We start from the raw sequence: 18,516 nt of genomic DNA, 5'->3' as shown, positions 1-18,516 counted from the left end.
TTTCATTGCCAATCATGAAATATGAAACCTATTGGTATAGGTAGCTAACTGAATCAAAGGGCAAACCAACCCCTTGCCAGAACATGGATGATGGGCAAATATTTAAGGAGGGAGCCCCAAATTTCCTCTGTCCAGAGTCGCAGCCACTCTACAGTGTAATTCCTCCCACGAATGCGCCCAACTAGAACCTTCTTGGTAGTATTATCCACTTCTCCCATCGTGAGATCCTCACCCAGGGCAAGCTTTATGTCTTTGTCTCTAGCCCTAAGACACTTGCCCTTTTTTTGCTTATTTGAGCGCCTGGCCGTCGGGTAGTCCTTTAGTAGTCCGTGAATTCCTTGGTTCACTATCTGCGGGGTGGATGGGGTAGATTTAGGGGTAGGGATCAGGGAGCTAAAGCATCCGGAGTGGATGGGTGTGCTAGGGTTAGGGTTAGAAACGGTAGGGTTTGAAGGGCCGCCAGGGGGATGAGGGTTTGTGGGAAGGGTTTCAGGTATCGATCCAGGGATGGGCGCAAAACCAGGCGGGGCGGAGACGTGGGGTATCTGAGGGAGAGGCGCATCAAAGGATGGCGAGTCTTGCAAACAGGAACCTAACAGGTTCAGGGTCGTTGGGGAGAGTGGGGGGCAATCCAGCCCAGGAATGTCTTCGAGGTGAACAGTGGAGGAATGGGGCATAAATGAAGGTAGTCAGCCTTGAGCAGTGTTGGAGGATGAAAGGGGTCGCCGAGGAGGAACGAGGTGACCCGGGTTTGACACGACGCGGTGTGAAGACCTGTTGACCTCGTGGAAATGAGGGTCCGTCGTTTTGTCCACCCCATCCATGTTCTTGGAACTGCCAGTGAACAGGATAATTGCTGTTGGGAGAAATGGGAGGTCCACAGTAACTGTGAACCCGGGTAAACCGCGAAGGGAGGAGGTTGCGACGGTGTCATTCTAGTGCCTTAAGGACAAATAAACCAGGCTGTCAACTGTCAGGTGGCAGGGTCAGGACCGCCATGGTAGAAAACCCGCCCATAGTTCGACTATGGTTCTCCATCGCCCTTTTGTTTAATACGTTATATTATTTATACAACGAAATTATTTGATAAATCAAGTAATGTTCTCAGATGTTACTTTGAATTTACTTGAATTAACAAAGATTATTTCGTATATACAATTAAAACAACACAAGTTGAAATCACAATTAAAACTTACGGTAAATTTTGAAGAATCAATTCTAACTTGGGATATTTGAGTCTAAGCTAAGATTTTATATGATGAAATGGAGCTTTGATTTGATATTAATGTAAATTTGATTTTTAATATTTTAAGATAAATTCAAAATTTATATTTAAATAAAAAGAGGATAAAAAGGAATAAATTTGAAATACTAGATTTTAGAGCAAAACTTCAATTAGGTTTATCAAGATAAAAGTTAACTTCAACTAGGTTTATCAAGATAAAAGTTTTTATAATACATCTTAATTGAAACAAGTCTAGGAAATAATTGAAGAATTAGAGTTGGAATGCTTTTTATTTTTTATTTTTTATTTTATTTTATTTTATTTTATTTATTTTTAAAATTCAATGAATGTTTTTATACATTTTAAACAAACAAAATAAATTAGACTTTTTAAATATTTGGTGGGTGATGGGAGAAGATTACAACTTAATTTTAGAGATAAGGTGGTTACAAAGAAAAATTATTTTAAATGGCCTATTTTTTAATGATTAGAGAACGGAGGCAAGGCTATGAAATATTCAATAACCTCTTCTCTAATCTATATGAAAATGGAAGCCAATACCCTACAAGGAAGGGGAACCTCCTTTGTTAAGCTAGGCCTTGAGTTACACAAAAAAAATGGTTAGTTGTGGAACAGACGAAACAATATTGCCATTACAAAATAAAGCAAAGAAGAATGTAGGAGCTTACGTGGGACCTTAAACAATCTTGGCTTCTTATAGGTCGTTCAATATTCATGGATGGTTGGACAAACATTCAACAAAGGCCATTATTGAATATTATTGTCACAACTTATTTAGGGCCTTACATTTTAAGAGTAATTGATTGCAATGGAAAACTTAAGGATGCTACCATCATGTTTGAGGTGTAGAGAGATGGAATTGTTGAGGTTGGTCCTTCGAATGTAGTACATGTAATCAAACATATATTTGCGAAGCAGTGGGATTGATGATCCAAAGTAGATATAGGCATAATTTATGGAGTCCTTGATGTGTACATGCCCTTAGTAGTGTCTTCAAAGACAATGGTAAAATATCTTAGATTTCAAGAAAGCACAAATGTTCATTCAATGGAAATCTACATAATGAAATCAAGGAAGCAATTTTTAAAGCCTATAAAAATGAGATATGCAACATACTTGATTCTTATGTAGTGTATGATTGAGGTCCATGCATCCTTATAAGTCACTATTATTCCTCAAGAGTGGAATGCATGATCTAAGTCTAAATCAACTCAAAACTTCATAATGAAGATTGGTGGTTTGCGTGTAGATATGTTATTTCTTTCACATCTCCAATTGTGGAAGTCCAAGTTTAGGCTTGGGAGGAAGAATCCATGAAGCTTGATTGAGTTAACTGCTGCTATGAGGGGTGGAGAGTGACTTGCATCCAAGAAGATTGAATTCGCCACTAACCAATGAGCTAAAGATCCTCTAATTGAGACTGAATAAAACCAAATTCATCCTTTGTGTTTTGCAGTTGAATTTTATCTTTGATTAGAATTTCCATTGTGGTGGCTACATGGGTTGGGTTGACAACTTATCCGCTTTAATTTGAATATGAAAAGATGGTCCCGCAACTTTGCAATTTTAAAAATGGAGACTTGGGACTCCTTTCTCTAGTGATAATCCATTGCATATATTACTTCATAAAATGAATTAATTGTCCAACCTTGAACCTAAGACTACATGTAGGGTCTGTAGTGCTTGACAACCATAAGAGGAAAGGGTTTCATGTGATAGGATTCCAAAATCAAGCCCATGATTTCTTTCCATAACTTCACCAACGCACCAATGTACAATTCCCTATCTATCACACCACAAAGAAATGACATGCCCTTATGAACTATGGTGACTCTAATAAAAGCTCGTAGGATAGATGATGGCAACCAAGGCATCAATGAGAATGATGAGGTTGTTAGGTGACACACAAGTGAGACTCCAAGCATCACCATGAGGAGTTATGGGATGGGTAAGAAAGACACATGGGAATTTAACCTCTGAGTCTGATCACCTACCCCTTTACTTGGGAGGCTAAGGAGACTGAAAGGAAATTGTTAGCTCTAAAAACATGAAAGAATCTTACCTTGGGTGTAACATCCCCTTGTTATATCCCTATTCCTTATAATAATAGTTGTGACTGTAACACTGACATGGAGAAAAATGACTGGTTGAACCCCAATTAAAAATCTGACATTTATTACTTAAAATTAACTAGTTAAAACAACTACAGGTTGGACAACCTTACAGATCCTTGGTCTGAGGGAAGCTTGCTTTCTCACCTATTTTGCTTGTAGTCACTTTAATGCATGAAGCCACTTGCTTGTTGGCTTGTTTGAAAATCCATGACCTATACCCAATCGAATTAAATGTCATAGTTGCTTATAGCTGAGAGAAGTCATTGCCTGATTGGTTTAATGTGATGTGACTGGGGCTTAATTGAGTTGGTAGAGCCACTGATAGTGACATTTATGAGATTGGATTGGGGCAGTGGAAGGGTAGACGATGCTTATTCCCTTCTCCATCTCACAGATCAAGAAGATGATGCACTTAAGAGCCAAGTTGAGCTATCCCAGCTCCACGAACAAATGCACAGAAACATATGTATACACACATAAAATAGGAGCAAGGGGTATTTTTAGACTCACTCTGGTTCTTTATCTCACTTGCTCTATATCTTTATGTTGCTGGCTCACACTGGTTCTATTTTATATGAGAAGATGTTCAAGGTTGATTGTAGGTGATGTGTAGTTGTGGGGCATGGTATATCTGATTGGTCAACACTAGAACTTATTATCAAGTTTGTAACATGGAGTTGGTGCTCTTTGACCTTGAGTTCGTGCCTTGAGACCTTGGGTGTCAATCCTTGTGACTGTGTTTAGGACCATGGAGCTCCTTATCTAAGTCGGTATGGTTTGTATGAAGCTTAGTGAATGACCAAACCACTAGTATAAACTTCCTGTGCAAGCATTTCCTCAAACCCTGGATCCAACTCAGGGGTGGTTAGCTACAAGAAAGGTTGCAGTGTAGCTGGCTTATGGTTGGGTGAAGAGAGAAGTCCCTCCTTCAGTTGTTAGTTAAATTAACACACACAGATAAATATACTTGGTTATGCATGTTAGTATACAAGCTATGATATCTCTTATTGTGCTTATGATTAATGATTAATCCTATATTTTGCATGAAAGAATGCCTGATTCACTATTTAATCATGTGTGACTAGCTTTCCTATATATCTATGGTGATAATGATATGCCTAATTTATGTGTTTATTGCCTTCTTAGTGAATTGCAGGTCGTTATGCTCACAATTTGTGGTAAAAAATCACTTACGACTAACCTGTTGTCTCATAAAGTTATTAGTTATCTTATATGTTTATGAGGTTGCGCAACTCATCGCTATAACCATGATTGTGGGTTATCTTACTTATTAGGATTTCAATTTGTGCTGTATGTAGGATGAATGTCTGGTTATAGTCGAGGGTCATGTAGTTTATGAATGTTGTGATGAATTTTATGAGTTTATGCATACTTATAATTGTTGTAACTAAGAACTATAATTAGCCTAAATGACCTGAGATTCATGCTATTACATACATGGCCTATAATCCTCCTGAGTAATCATATAGATATGTATGTGATCTAAGTGGATATTGGTGGCCACCTACCTATCCCACTTGAACCCCCAATATTGTTTCTTTCAATTTCATTAATTGTAGCACAATTTACTAATTTTGGCAGTTTTTCGAGTCCTAAACTTCTGGAGCCGTTTTGAGGCCTTAAATGATTTTTTTTTGGAAAACGAGCAAACCCAAAGCCTACAATGGGGATTTGCAGTCGAAAGTTGTAGACTTCAGATAGATATTTCTAACAAGGTATCGTGCGCATCAAATGAAGATCGTATGCCAAAGTTATGACCCTGGGAATTTGGTGTACCAGCTAACCCCAACGGGGCCCACAAACTTTTGGCACTTAATCTCCTAGGGTTAGGTTTTTGGAAGTTTGGGGTTTTCCCTTATTTCTCAATAACAAAAAGGCCTGTGAGCCTCATTGTAACACAATTTAGAGGCATGTAGTTGCCACATTTCTTCTTAGAGGTAAGCTACCATTGCCCGAGTTAGTTTATTTTCATTCATCATGTAAATAGTTTTCAAAATTTTGTTATTAATGAATTTAAGTTCAGTTTTCGTTGTAGCTTTGTGTTTCTATTTAAATTTGCATTTCATTTCATTCCTACATAAATTTGGATCAGTGGTATCAGAGCGGTCTGCTCTTTCTCTATTTATATGTGCATGTCCCCAATGAGGTCGGGGTATAAGGAGTTAGGGCTTGAACTAGTTGAACCTTTGCAAGACCAGCCTTGCCAACCCCAACGAACTCCCATGGTAGAAGAAAAGAAAGATTAGGGAGCAAGAGATCCTTTCAAAATATTGCTCGAAGAAGCCCTCGAGCGATAGAGGAATGAGATGATGGGCAAATTTTTCCAGATCCTTCGGCAGATGCCCACAGGCAACACATCTTCATCCAACAACCACCTTTGATATGTCACTCCCTTTAAGGTACAGTCAAATTTGACATATTTGAAGGCTAGATAGATGCAGACGTTGTAGATAAATGGTTAAATCTATTGGGAGAATATTTTTCTGTTCATGGTTTTTCCAATATGGAAATGATTACTTTTGCACTCCTTAAACCCACCCTCCACGTCAAGGACTGGTGGGAAACCTACTGTGAGAAGAGGGATGAGAGGGAATCCTCACTGTTTTCAATTAGACCGACTTAGATTTCTTTTTGAGATGCCATCAAGGAACAATATTACCCTGTCGGAAACTATGCAGATAAGTACATAAAATGGACCTCACTTTGACGGAGAAGGTACGAAGACGTGCCAGAGTTCACAAATATTTTTGATACCCTTTGCATTAACTTGGGTATCAAGGATTCTGAGCGGCATATGGTACTTGAGTACCCCAACTATCTATACAAGTACATCGAGGATGATATGGAGTTCTTAGACATATCTTCACTTGGCACCGCCTACTAATACGTTGTCAAGATCAAGTAGAAATTTAAACAGAAGAAGCAAGACTTTGGATCTGTGAACTAAACCAAGGGAAAAGTGCCCCCAAACCATAGAACAAAGGACAAAGCCAAGGTGGGTTGATCCAGGATAACCCATTGAAGTTGCAAGCAAAGAACAACACCGTGAAGACAAAGAAGGAAACATGAAAGTGGTGTGAGTTCCATAAGAGCCCCACTCACAACACAAGTGAGTGCCGAGCCAAGCAGTCACTAGTTGCCGAGCTGAAGGCTTCAAAGTCAGATGCATGTTCCAACTCTGAGTCAGAACTCGAAAAGGGGAATGACAAAGGGAAGCATATTATTAATGCATAGCACAACGCCACTGTTGCCACCACTAAGATCCAGAATATTGAGCCCGAAGATCCAGAGGAAGGGGAGTGTCTCTTCCACTCACAAATGCGAGTGAAGGGGTCTCCACTGTAGTTCATTTTCGACAACGGAAGCCAAAAGAAACTCATCTCAACAAAGGTCATTTAGTGGTTGGGCCTATCGACCACACCACACTCGCAACCATACACCATTGGGTGGCTCCACTAAGGATGAGATCTCTGCGTCAGCCAACAATGTCATCTTCCCTACAACATCAAACCCTTCACGAATGAGGTATTATGTGATGTTGTTCCTCTTAAAGTTTGTGATGTATTATTAGGCCAACCATACTTATGGAAGAGTCATGTTGTGTATGAGTTGAGGCCTCACACTATTATCATTACTTTGGGTAGTAAGTTTACAATATACTAGAGGTAGCCCCACCTACTGCCATCTCTTTGATCCCTGCTAAGAAATGCAGTAAGATCATGTCCTAGATTGGGAAATTTATTTTTGTTTTTATTCTTTCTCAAAGTAAAGGGAAGATCATGGCCACATCCATGGGCCCCACGAAGGGTTCCACCACGTAGCAGAAGCAGATGGATAAGGTTGTGGAAGAATACAAGAACATCTTCTCCTCACCCACAGGGGTACCTTCACACTGTCAGGTCAAGCATTTGATCGATCCAACTCTCGAAGCGCCTCTACCCAATGGGTCGATATACTGCCTCTCTATTTTGGAAAAGAAGAAATCAAGCAGCAAATTCAAGAGTTGTTACAAAAAGGGTACATCCGACCAAGTTCCTCACCGTGTGGGAGCTCGATTATACTTGTATAGAAGAAGGATGGGACCTGAAGACTCTGCATCGATTATCAAGCACTAAACAAAATCATTGTCAGGAATATGTATCCAATCCCATAGATTGATGACCTTCTTGACCAACTCAAAGGGGCCAAGTATTTCAACAAGATTGATTTAAAGTTTGGTTATCACTAGGTTCCAATAGAACCCACAAATATATGGAAGACCTCCTTCAAATCCAAGGAGGGCCTTTTGAAGTGGTTGGTCATGCCTTTTGGGTTGACAAGTTCCCTTGCAACTTTTATGGGATGATGGATGACATCTTGCAACCCTTTACCAACTCGTTCGTGGTTGTATATTTGGAAGACATCCTCATCTTCAGTGAGAGTTGGGAAAAACACTTGCAACACATTCAACAAGTCCTTCAAGCCCTGCAATGGCACAAACTATGTGCCAACTTGGAGAAATGAAACTTTGGCATAAGCCAGGTCCAATATCTGGGTTACATCATTGATGAGCAAGGCGTGCATGTGGATTTGGCTAAGATCCAAGTCATTTGGGATTGGCCAGCTTTGACCACTCTAGTAGAGCTTTGCAGCTTTTTGGGCCTTGCCAAATTTTATCTGAGATTCATGTTGGGATTCTCTCATATCACTTGGCCTATGAGTCAAGGTACCAAGGGGAGAGCGAAAACAAAGTGTTTTTGGTTTGAGTCCCAATATAAGGCATTTGTTGAGCTGAAGCAATCCCTCTGCTTTGCACTAGTACTCACATTTCCAGGTTTGCAACAACCATTTGAGATTGAGACATACACCTCTGACTACGTTATTGGTGCAATTATCACCCAGCAAGGGCATCTATCATAATGAGACACTTTCCAACACAATTCAGAAATACCCCACATATGATAAGGAGATGTATTCCATCGTGTAGGCTTGCTGACAATGGAAACATTACATTCTGGGGAAGGAGACAATCATCCACACAAATCACCAACCCCTGCAGTTTATATAGACCCAAGGGAAGTTGCAGAACGATTTCCATAAGAAGTGGTCCACATATCTGCAACAATTCCATTTGAATATTAAATACAAGAAGGGCAACACCAATCATGTTGCAGATTGCCTCAGTCGGCCCTCGGTTGCAACAATGACCATTGTTCTCAACTCTTGTGGCCACGAGACCTCTAGATGGCTGCAACTATACAAAATGATCCAACTTTCGCTACCACATACCAGATTCTAGTGGATGGCATGCAATTTCCATACTTCCACCTCCAGGATGCATTTACCTGGGCCACCTTTGTGTTCCTTCAAGCAAGCATGCCAAGCTTATTTGGGAGGCACATTATAGTCGGGTCACATGACACTTTTGTGTGGATAAAACTATGTCCATACTACAAAATTATTTTTATTGGTCAAATCTTCGACAGGATGTTGGAAAATACATCAAATCTCACATTGTTTGTGCCATCACCAAGCCAACCATTAAGAATCAAGGCTTGTATACTCCACTGCCTACTCCTAGCTGGCACTGGGAATCCATCTCCATGGACTATATGTTTGACCTTCCTTCTACCAAGCATGAAAAAGATTGTGTGTTTGTGGTCGTCGACAAATTTTTTAAGATGGCCATATTGGTTGCATGCAAGAAGAGTATCACAACAGAGGCCACTGCTAGACTCTTATTTGAACAAGTATGGGTACATTTTGGGATCCCGTAGACCATTATATTAGATCAGGATAGTAGGTTCCTAAGCACGTTTTGGTCGATCCTTTGGTCATTGTTGGACACCAAGCTCACCAAGTCGACTGCATTCCACCCCCAGACTGATGGCCAAACAGAGGTCGTCAACAAGATGATTGTGCACATACTATGCATGTACAACTCTAAGCATCCACAAACATGGGATGAGAGTCTTCCCTATGTGCAACACAACTATAAAAGATCTCTCCATAGCTCAAATGGCCACAACCCCTTTGAAGTGGGCCTAGGATTTCAACCATTATGTCCCCTTGATGTTGCATTGCCTTTTGCAACTACACAAGAAGAATCTGCCCATGTTCAGTTTGAAGCTAATAAAGCCACCAGGTATATTGAGTGCATTTAACACATCTACCAGTAGGTTCGTGAAATCTTGGAGAAATCTAATGCCAAATACAAACAATGACATGATCAGCATTGGGTGCCCCATAAGTTTCAGGTGGACGACAAAGTTTGGTTACATTTACAGAAAGAGCACCTCGCTAGAGCCCATCGTAAGCTTCATCCACTCTGATACGAGCCTTACACTACCACCAAGGCTATGGGAGGCAATTATTTCGAGCTCACTATCACCTCATTCCTTGGCTTGCATCCTGTATTCAATGTGGACCACCTTCGACCATACTTTTCACCATTGCTGGACACATCAGACATTGCTGAGAAATTGACACCAATAGAGCTCAACCTGGACTGCAATGAACAAGCCACAACTAATCAGATCATGGAAACAAATAATCAAGAACACTCACAAACAAAAGATCCAACCGTACTGAGTTGTCAAAGTTGGTCAACTCTTGCACTAGGGCAAGTGGCTCACTAGGGATCAAGTTCAACAAAAAATTCTCCATCTCATGGAGGCACTCAACGCAATGGGGACCATTGCTTCCTAAGCGGGGAGGACTAATCCAGGTGGATATTGGTGGTAATCCACCTATTCCACTTGGACCCCCAACACCGTTTCTTTCAGTTTCCATAATTTTAGCGCAATTTACTATTTTTAGTAGTTTTTTAGGTCCTAAACTTCTGGAGCCATTTTGAGGCCCTAAACAACGTTTTTCTGGAAAACAAACAAACTAATAGCCTATGGTAGGGATTTGCAGTCGAAAGTTGTATTCCTCAGATAGATCTTTCTAATGAAGTATGCATTAAATGAAAATCGTATGCCAAAGTTATGACCTTAGGAAGTTGGTGTACCAACTAACCCTAAAGGGGCCCGCAAACTTTTGGCGCTTCATCTCCTAGGGTTAGGTTTTTGGATGTTTGGGGTTTTCACTTGTTTCTCAATAATAAAAAGGCTTGTGAGCCTTGCTGTAACATAGTTCAGAGGCATGTAGTCGCCACATATCTTCTTAGAGATAAGCTATGACCGCCTGACCTAGTTTATTTCCATTGTGCATGTAAACAATTTTCAGTATTTTGTTATTAATGAATTTAGTTAAATTTTCGTTGTAGCTCTATATTTTTGTTTAAATTTGTATTTCATTTCATTCCTGCATAAATCTAGATCAATATGTCTTCCTACTAATGAATGAAGGAATCCTATCTTACATGATAAGAAGGTAACCATGTACTGTATGTGAGGATTAATATATTGGTGATGGTTATTTAGTTTATGAGTGATGTCATGATTCTATGGTTTATGCACACTTGTACATTGTTGCAATATCTTGACATCCATTGAACAAAGTGTAGCTTGTAGCTTTCTTGTGCTTTCTTGTGCAATTTGGCCTTTGGGTCCATTTCCTTTATTTTGCTTAGAATATATAGAAGATAAGCTCTGTTGGCACCTTTGATCTCTTCTGGACATAATCTAGTATCTATGAAGGTTTGTTTCTTAGGACTTAGCCATTGCCTTTCAAAATCTAGAGTTCTGGGAAGTTGCCCCTAGTATTATGGGACTTTTGTAAGTCCCCAAACTTCCATTGAATTTCCCTTTTTGCAAAGCTTCAGTAGAAATCAGTGTCTCTTCCAAATCATATTATTCTTTTCTCGCAGATCGCATTAGGGACTGGATTTCCTTCTCAATTTCCTTCATATTTGGGAAAATTGTCTTCTAAAGCACAATTTGTATCTAGGTCAAACACATTTCTCCAAGTGTGAACCATATTCGAGCATCTAGGCGGTTAAGCCAATAATCCCTTGAAAGTGGTCTAGACTCTCTTGGATCGTATTTTGCATTGAATTTGGTGGTCGAGACATTCAAGAGTGGCAAAGTTTGTCTAACCCCTAAGAAACCCAAATATCCTCATGGACGAATAATTGTATTTTTCCTATCACATGGGGACCACCTTGTACAAGACCCTCAACACTTTATATTCGAATTAATATAGTATTTGGGAGACCGGAGGTGAGTGTGGAAAGTATAAACAAGAAGGCTCGGGATGCATCCAGGGCTAGATTAAGCTTTGGAGGAGCTAGAGATCCAAGATTATGGGTGTGGTGAGGGTGCACACCTCTTTGGAGGCCCAAATACCATGTGATGGGCTGGATTTCAGTTGAGGCTGGATTACACATAACGAACGTTGAATTCGGGGATCTGCAGGTGTATAAGGGTGGCATTATGTTGTAACTTTGGATCAACCTCAAACCCGATATAATAGGATAATGTTGCAAAACACGAGCATGGTGTGCATAAGTGGGGTTCACACTAGAGTTGACATGGTAGTGTCACGAGGATCTAATAAGGACTACCATTAGGGGAATTTTGAGGTCTAAGATGGTCCTCCTAAGGAAGATAATAAAATAATAGTTAAACTAATAAAATAAGATTTATGGATTTTTAAATAAAAAGAAAGGAAACTAGTTTTTTTAATTGTATTTTTGGCTTATCTGCTTATAGATTTACTCAAATGTCAAATGTAGACACACAATTGAGTAAACTTATAAGGAGATAAGCTGAAAATACAATTAAAAACGTTGTTTTCTTCTTTTCCCTCCAAAATATTTTCTCTTGGGGATGACATCATCATCTTGAATCCTATTTGTTCTTTTGAAGTTAATTTTTTTAGAACATTTTTGTTTTAAGGCCCATTGTTGACCTCAAAATTACCCTAATGGTGGATTTCACTTAGGGATCCCATGATAATGTCAACCCACACTATGATAACATGGCAATACCACATGTGGATGCCACATGGCAGTGCTTTGATGATGTGGATTCGTGCCACAATGATGTGCAAATTCCATGTGGAAGCCACATGACAACTTAATGTTGATGTGACATTATGTAATTGGTTTAACTTTAGTAGGCCATAACTTTCAATCCAGGAGTTAGATTAAGATAACATTTATATTGTTGAAAAAATCTTGATGAGTTGAATGCGATGGTGACATTTGCTTTAAGTTTCGACGAAGTTGGAAGTAGAGGATTTTTGTAACCCCATCTTCATAATAGATCTTGGAGGTAGGGTTAGAGCCATAAGTAACACCTCCCGCAACCCACGATAGTACAAGGGGGTGGAAGGGAGTGTTACAATGGGGAGAGAATCCAATCCTGAGCAGATTGACGAAAAGATTCACATGATCTTTGATAAAGAAGGAAGGTACTGAAATCTTCTCAAGTTTTTTGATCCCCAATTATAATTCATTGTCTCGAGTGTTTTGAGGTAGCTATAATTATTCCGTTGAGCAAGGTATAAGCCTCTACTTTGTTATTTGAGGTGTGTCCCAAACTCTAAGAAAAAGATAGTTCAATTATTCCTCCGGATTATAAATAACCGCCCTCCTCTTCCCCCGCTTTCCATGCACATTTTATGAATATAAATATTAATATGTTATAGGTAATTTGTTTTTTAAATTAAAATTTCATCTCTGGAATAATTTAAAAATGTAAATATTTGTCTTTAATATTTATGTACCAAGTTATTAACTTACTATTTGTGTTCTTTATATAGTTTCATTTTTTATTTGGTAATTAAACATTTCTACCTAATATTTTATTTTCAATTTTTTACTATTTTATTCTTTTGAGTTTAGCTTTCCTTTAATCGATCTTATTATTGACCATTCTTGGAGTTTGTCACCAAACTTCAACAAAATTAATTATTCAAAAATGGGTAGTCTAATGAGGTCACAAATTTGCTTGGAAAATAGTGGAAATTTCGGCATGATTTTGACAAAATTTAGCAGAATTTTTTGGAAATTCGGGTTATAGTTATCAAACTTCAAGATTTTGGGTGCCCTAGGGGATTTTGATGGCGTTGAAGCCATTTCCACCATGAAAAACACGATTCAAACAATTCCAAGGTCAGATTTTCGAAAAAATGACGGACAAAAATGACTCTTTGGGCAAATTTGTGGCCTCGGTATTTGGACATATATTTATGGACAACTACCTTAGACAGTTGCAAGTTGCTAAATTTTATAGGGACAAACATTATGGGATTAAATGTTGTAAATTGTTAATACTGGTATACAATTACATTGATCATTTATGCATTTGTTAGACTTTTTGGAGTGTTTTTCAATTTAATTTGTCCATAATTCAGTGGGGATTCATTGGAATCACAAATTTAAGGTGTGAACTCTTCACAATCCACATGCCTTAGGTGTTTTTGAGGGTGTGCAGTAAAAAAATCATTTTAACCATCACAAATCAAGAGCCAATCAAAAGTTTTTTCGTCAAACACTCCAAAAAAATCTAATAATTAGACAACACATCTCATTTATGGTTTAAGTGTCAAATTGATCTCTCCCTTTAACCAACTCATGCAGCATAGATAAATCCATTTAAACTTCATTTTATAATTTATATTTATATTTAATTTTTATATTATTTAATATTTAATATATTTTAAATTAAAATTGAACCTATATATTATAATAATGATAATAATTGGGTTATTCAACTGCGTTAAGTAAGTCATTCAAACGTATGACCATTTCCATGAGAGGTAGTCGTAACTGACTAATTTCTCATGATTTTTGAATAGTTCACTTAGCACTCATTGCATCGGGTGATGCTCACAGGGGTGAAGAAGTGGGATTGAAACTAGTGAAATGTGGAGAACGAATCACATAGCATCAATCATCACTTCCGGGGCTTGCACCCGGTAACCAGGACTTCCCCCATACTTAAATTGGGTTATTGTTTTGTTTTTTTTTTTCTAACTAGTTTAATTCTCTCGAGCTATATATTGACACATTATAATAATGCTAAAAAAGTAAATGTCCTCCTACAAAAACTACCCCTAAAAAAATGCTATCTCCAAACATCTCAACCCTTCCCATTCATAAATTTCCTAATAAATATAACTTTCCCGATTCATAAATTTCCTAATAAATATAACTTAAAAATTATAATAATAACTAGCCCAGCTTAAACCCGATGAACAATTATCAATTCCCCTAAATTTAAAAAAATAAAATAAGAATAATGATGATAAAGGCAAAAGATACCTTTTATCAAAGCCCTTTGGATTTTTTCCAAATAATTTGGGGTTTTGACCATATTAGTATACCCACTTATTTAGGTAAATGAATCCTAAATATTAGTTGTAGTCAACACGCTTATTGAAGTACACAGGAGACATCAAAGATAGCTAGGTGCCGTAAGTCTCGCGCGGTTAAAAGAAGTCACGAGCTACAAGCGATACTCGACTCGTTTTGATGTAGTGCCAGAGATCGACTCAGATAGTTTCCGATGTTTTGGGTTTCTGTTTTTAACCTTGGAAGGTTCAATTTTACAGTTTCTACGGGAATTCTCATATTCAATCTGTTTGGCAGATTGAACTAAAGATTTTTGTCGGGGTGATTTTTGGATTAAGTTCAAGGTGGGTTTTCTTTCTGCTAATTTTTTTTATGGCGTTTTCTAGTTCAAAATCTGTATTAGGTTTATTCCACTGGTTTTCTTATATATGAATTGAAATTTGTTATGTTTCTGGTTCATTCTAGGTCGACGAACGTGAGGTGCTAGGGCTTTTAGCGTTTGGATGGAACCCATGGATATCGTTGGCAAGTCCAAGGACGACGTCTCGCTTCCCAAAGGTGAGTTTATTGAATTTTTATAGACGTTTTAATAGATTTTTGGATTGATAGCGGGTTTGTGAATTTGAGGGTTTTGTAGCGCGGAAATTGTTTCTGTTTTTTTTAAAAGGGTTTTAAGGTGAGGAGCAGAGAGTTTTGTCCTTTTCAAAATTTCACTCCAGGGGTCATAGGTTCTATTCTTGAAGCAATATCGGTAATTGCTAGTTTGGTGTAAAGCTCATGGTATTAGGTAGATCATCGAGCTTTGTGATGGATTATTACTTACACGAAATCAGCTCAAATAGTAGCCGATCATCGGTAATGAGGTTTAAATATCTTATTGCCAGTTTCCTTCTTTTCAATGGGCTCAAGTAGGCCATCATCCATTTTTTCGAAATGGGCGCAAATAAACCAGAATCCCTTTTTTTCCAAACGAGGTCAGATAACCCGTCATCCATTTTTTTCCTTTTATGTATTACCTGGTGGACATTTTCCTTGTATCGAGAACCTATCTCCCCGTTATGAACGGAATTGGTGCAAAATCCTGATTGTGATATATCCTTGGGCAATGTATATTGATGTTTGAACTAAGAGTTGATTGACAAGCTGCCACATATGAGGTTTGGTTATGTTACAGGGAGATTTTATATCTAGTTGTGGATTGTCTCAGTGATTAGAAATTTCAGGGGGTTCAGATTTGTGGACATAGTAATTTAGGATCTGCATTGAGCTTTTTACGTTGTGAACTGAGACATTTGAGTACACATACCACAGAACAAATAAATAGCTAATCCTAGAAGTTGGATTAGGTGGAAGGTATTTTAGGACGTTTGTAGTTGTGTGTGACTTGGATTGGAATGGGAAGTAAGTTGACTGAATACTGTATTTCCAAGATGCAAAATAACTTCTGGTGCAATATCCAGTATCTGCTTGTTTCAGAACAGAGGGTAAATACTAAATACCAAAAAGTATCGATTAATGAAGCCTGCTGTCTAGTAAGTCAATCATGTGTCTGGCTTTATGCTGTCTAGTAGGTCAATCATGTGTCTAACTTTTCGCTGATTGTTTTTTTTTTTGATGGCTTTGAGTTGTATCCTGCCCCACTTGTTTCATCACTATACAGCATGCAAAAAGCTAATATAGGTGGGGGTACAGACCCAGTTTAGGGTTCATTTGATTATCAATTTGTAATAGTGGAAAACATTGGTTGCAATTGACATGGAAGTGAGTTGTCTAATTGACCCAATTTATACACTGTATTAGTATTGACAGTGTGATATTTGTTCGTCTGATTTATAGCAATCATGCTGGAATAAATACTGATTTATATCATGAATGATTAGAAGTTGTCGAAGAAAAGGGTTAGTGTGGTTAAGGTTTTTGTTGAGTTTCATAATGACCATCGTTTCTCATTGCGTTCAGAGTTGAATTGGTAACAATTGATATTTGAGTATAAGCTCACTTTGACATGTTTTGAATATGTAATTTTCCTGCAGCAACCATGTTTAAAATTATAAAAGAGATGCTGCCTCCAGATGTTCGTGTTGCAAGAGATGCTCAGGACCTACTGGTCGAGTGTTGTGTGGGTGAGCAACTGCATTCTTTATAGAATATACAGATTGAATTATTAATTTATAGAATATACAGATTGAATTATTAATTTACTATTCAATGTATAGGACCATGCTGAACTTAAAATCCCATGTGTGTTTTGAATTATTTTGAGAATGATGCAAAACCACTTATTCATAGCCTAGTCAAAGGATTTTGATGATTTTTTTTTTACTATTGTATGTCTTTTCCTCAAGTTTTGAGTTAAATTCAAATGCTTATTTCAAGAAAAATGTATAGTAACTTATATCTGTTTATTATGCTGCAGAGTTTATCAATCTAATATCTTCAGAATCCAATGAAGTTTGTGGCAGAGAGGAAAAACGAACAATTGCACCTGAGCATGTGCTCAGAGCCTTGGAGGTCAGTTCCCAGATTAGATCTCTTTTTAACTCGTGCCCAGTTGATTGATCATTGGATGTATGAGTCTCCTAGTCTTTTCATTAAATGAGAACACCATGTGCCTATGTACGTCATAAAAAATAGTTTGTTGTAATATAGAACTTTTCCTTTGTATTGATTTTTGAACTGCACTTTTGTGACAGGTGTTGGGCTTTGGGGATTATATTGAAGAGGTCTATGCTGCATATGAACAACACAGACTTGAAACATTGGTATGTTCGTCATTATGTCATCTAGACCCTTAGCCCACACAAATATTAGGCTTCCTACAATTTAATGGAATAGATGTTGGATATTGTCACAAGAACAAATTGCTTACTGTCTTGTAACTCTCTCATTAGGACTCTCCAAAATCTGGCCGGTGGGCTAGTGGGGCAGAAATGACTGAAGAGGAAGCACTTGCTGAACAACAAAGGATGTTTGCTGAGGCCCGTGCACGTATGAATAATGGCAATGCAAATCCGCCTAGGCAGTCAGACTCAGATTAAATAGTTTCAGACCATGTCTTCTAACATCAGGGAATGGCTATTATAGTCATTGTTGTATTATATTTTAGTCTTGGAAGCACCACTTGTATTGTCATGCAATCAAGATTAGTTTTACTAGCTTTTTACATAGAGACTAAATTAAGATACAAGATTTAATGATTATGCTATTCATTTTCTTTATATTGATTGTTGTCATCTGTGTTCTCTTTTGATGATTTATCTCTAGAAATTATGTCTGCTTTTTTTCGATAGGACCTGGCTTTTGTTCTAATTCACAATTTCCTTAATAATATTATTTTCTTTATTGTAGCCAAGTTCAGAGTGTCAGCAAGCCAAAAAATAGATAAAGCTAGAAAATGTCATCCCGGATATTTTTACAAGCACATGGCATAATGATACTAGATACTGAACTTTGCAAAAGGGAATGAAAGGTGACAATAATTCCATATTATTTGGTGACTGCAGCTGATTTACCATTCTAGGGTTTTAGTCATCTCAATTAAATGGTTTTATGATAAAATGAGCTAGCTGAAATACATTTGAACTATTTTTTGTTAATTAAGGATGAATGCTGTAAAAACTTCAACGAATGGACACTTCTGGGTCTTTTGTTTTTGCATTTTCATTATTTGTTAATTGAGGCTGGATGTTGTAAAAACATTCACGAATGGACTGAGTTCTTTTCTTTATGCGTTTCGTTTCTCTCTGATGGAACTTCAGCAGGCCATATTCCAAGCAACGATTATAAGAAAAGCTTCTAAGATAACGCATAATGTGTGTAGTACTTTTCATTGTAATGACATGCATTGACTGTTATATATGGCTAGGATGGGGCTAGGAGATATTTCGTTATTTGATTTGGTGGAGTAAAAT

At 37.9% G+C, this 18,516-nt stretch overlaps 1 protein-coding gene across 1 annotated transcript; it reads left to right on the top strand.

Annotated features, from left to right (window-relative positions):
• Positions 1–14,652: 14,652 nt before the first annotated feature.
• Positions 14,653–17,823, top strand: LOC149210924 (protein Dr1 homolog). The gene is made up of 6 exons (XM_089396826.1): positions 14,653–14,949; positions 15,071–15,163; positions 16,639–16,728; positions 17,022–17,116; positions 17,299–17,367; positions 17,497–17,823. The coding sequence occupies exons 2-6, from the start codon at positions 15,109–15,111 to the stop codon at positions 17,641–17,643; spliced, it is 456 nt and encodes a 151-aa protein (XP_089252952.1). The 5' UTR covers positions 14,653–14,949; positions 15,071–15,108; the 3' UTR covers positions 17,644–17,823.
• The last annotated feature ends 693 nt before the right edge of the window (positions 17,824–18,516 follow it).

This window comes from Pinus tabuliformis, chromosome 1_2 (genome assembly GCF_031772625.1).
Source record: "Pinus tabuliformis cultivar Carrire ecotype Pingquan chromosome 1_2, CPIR1, whole genome shotgun sequence".
Classification (NCBI taxonomy): domain Eukaryota; kingdom Viridiplantae; phylum Streptophyta; class Pinopsida; order Pinales; family Pinaceae; genus Pinus; species Pinus tabuliformis.
This window is presented reverse-complemented; position numbering and strand designations above follow the sequence as displayed.

Bases quoted from the DNA above. Each gene is read 5' to 3' on its own strand.
- LOC149210924 (XM_089396826.1), top strand. From the start codon at position 15,109: ATGGAACCCATGGATATCGTTGGCAAGTCCAAGGACGACGTCTCGCTT. The intron at 17,117-17,298 runs GTCAGTTCCCAG...CTTTTGTGACAG, and splicing joins ATGTGCTCAGAGCCTTGGAG to GTGTTGGGCTTTGGGGATTA. The intron at 17,368-17,496 runs GTATGTTCGTCA...CTCTCTCATTAG, and splicing joins AACACAGACTTGAAACATTG to GACTCTCCAAAATCTGGCCG.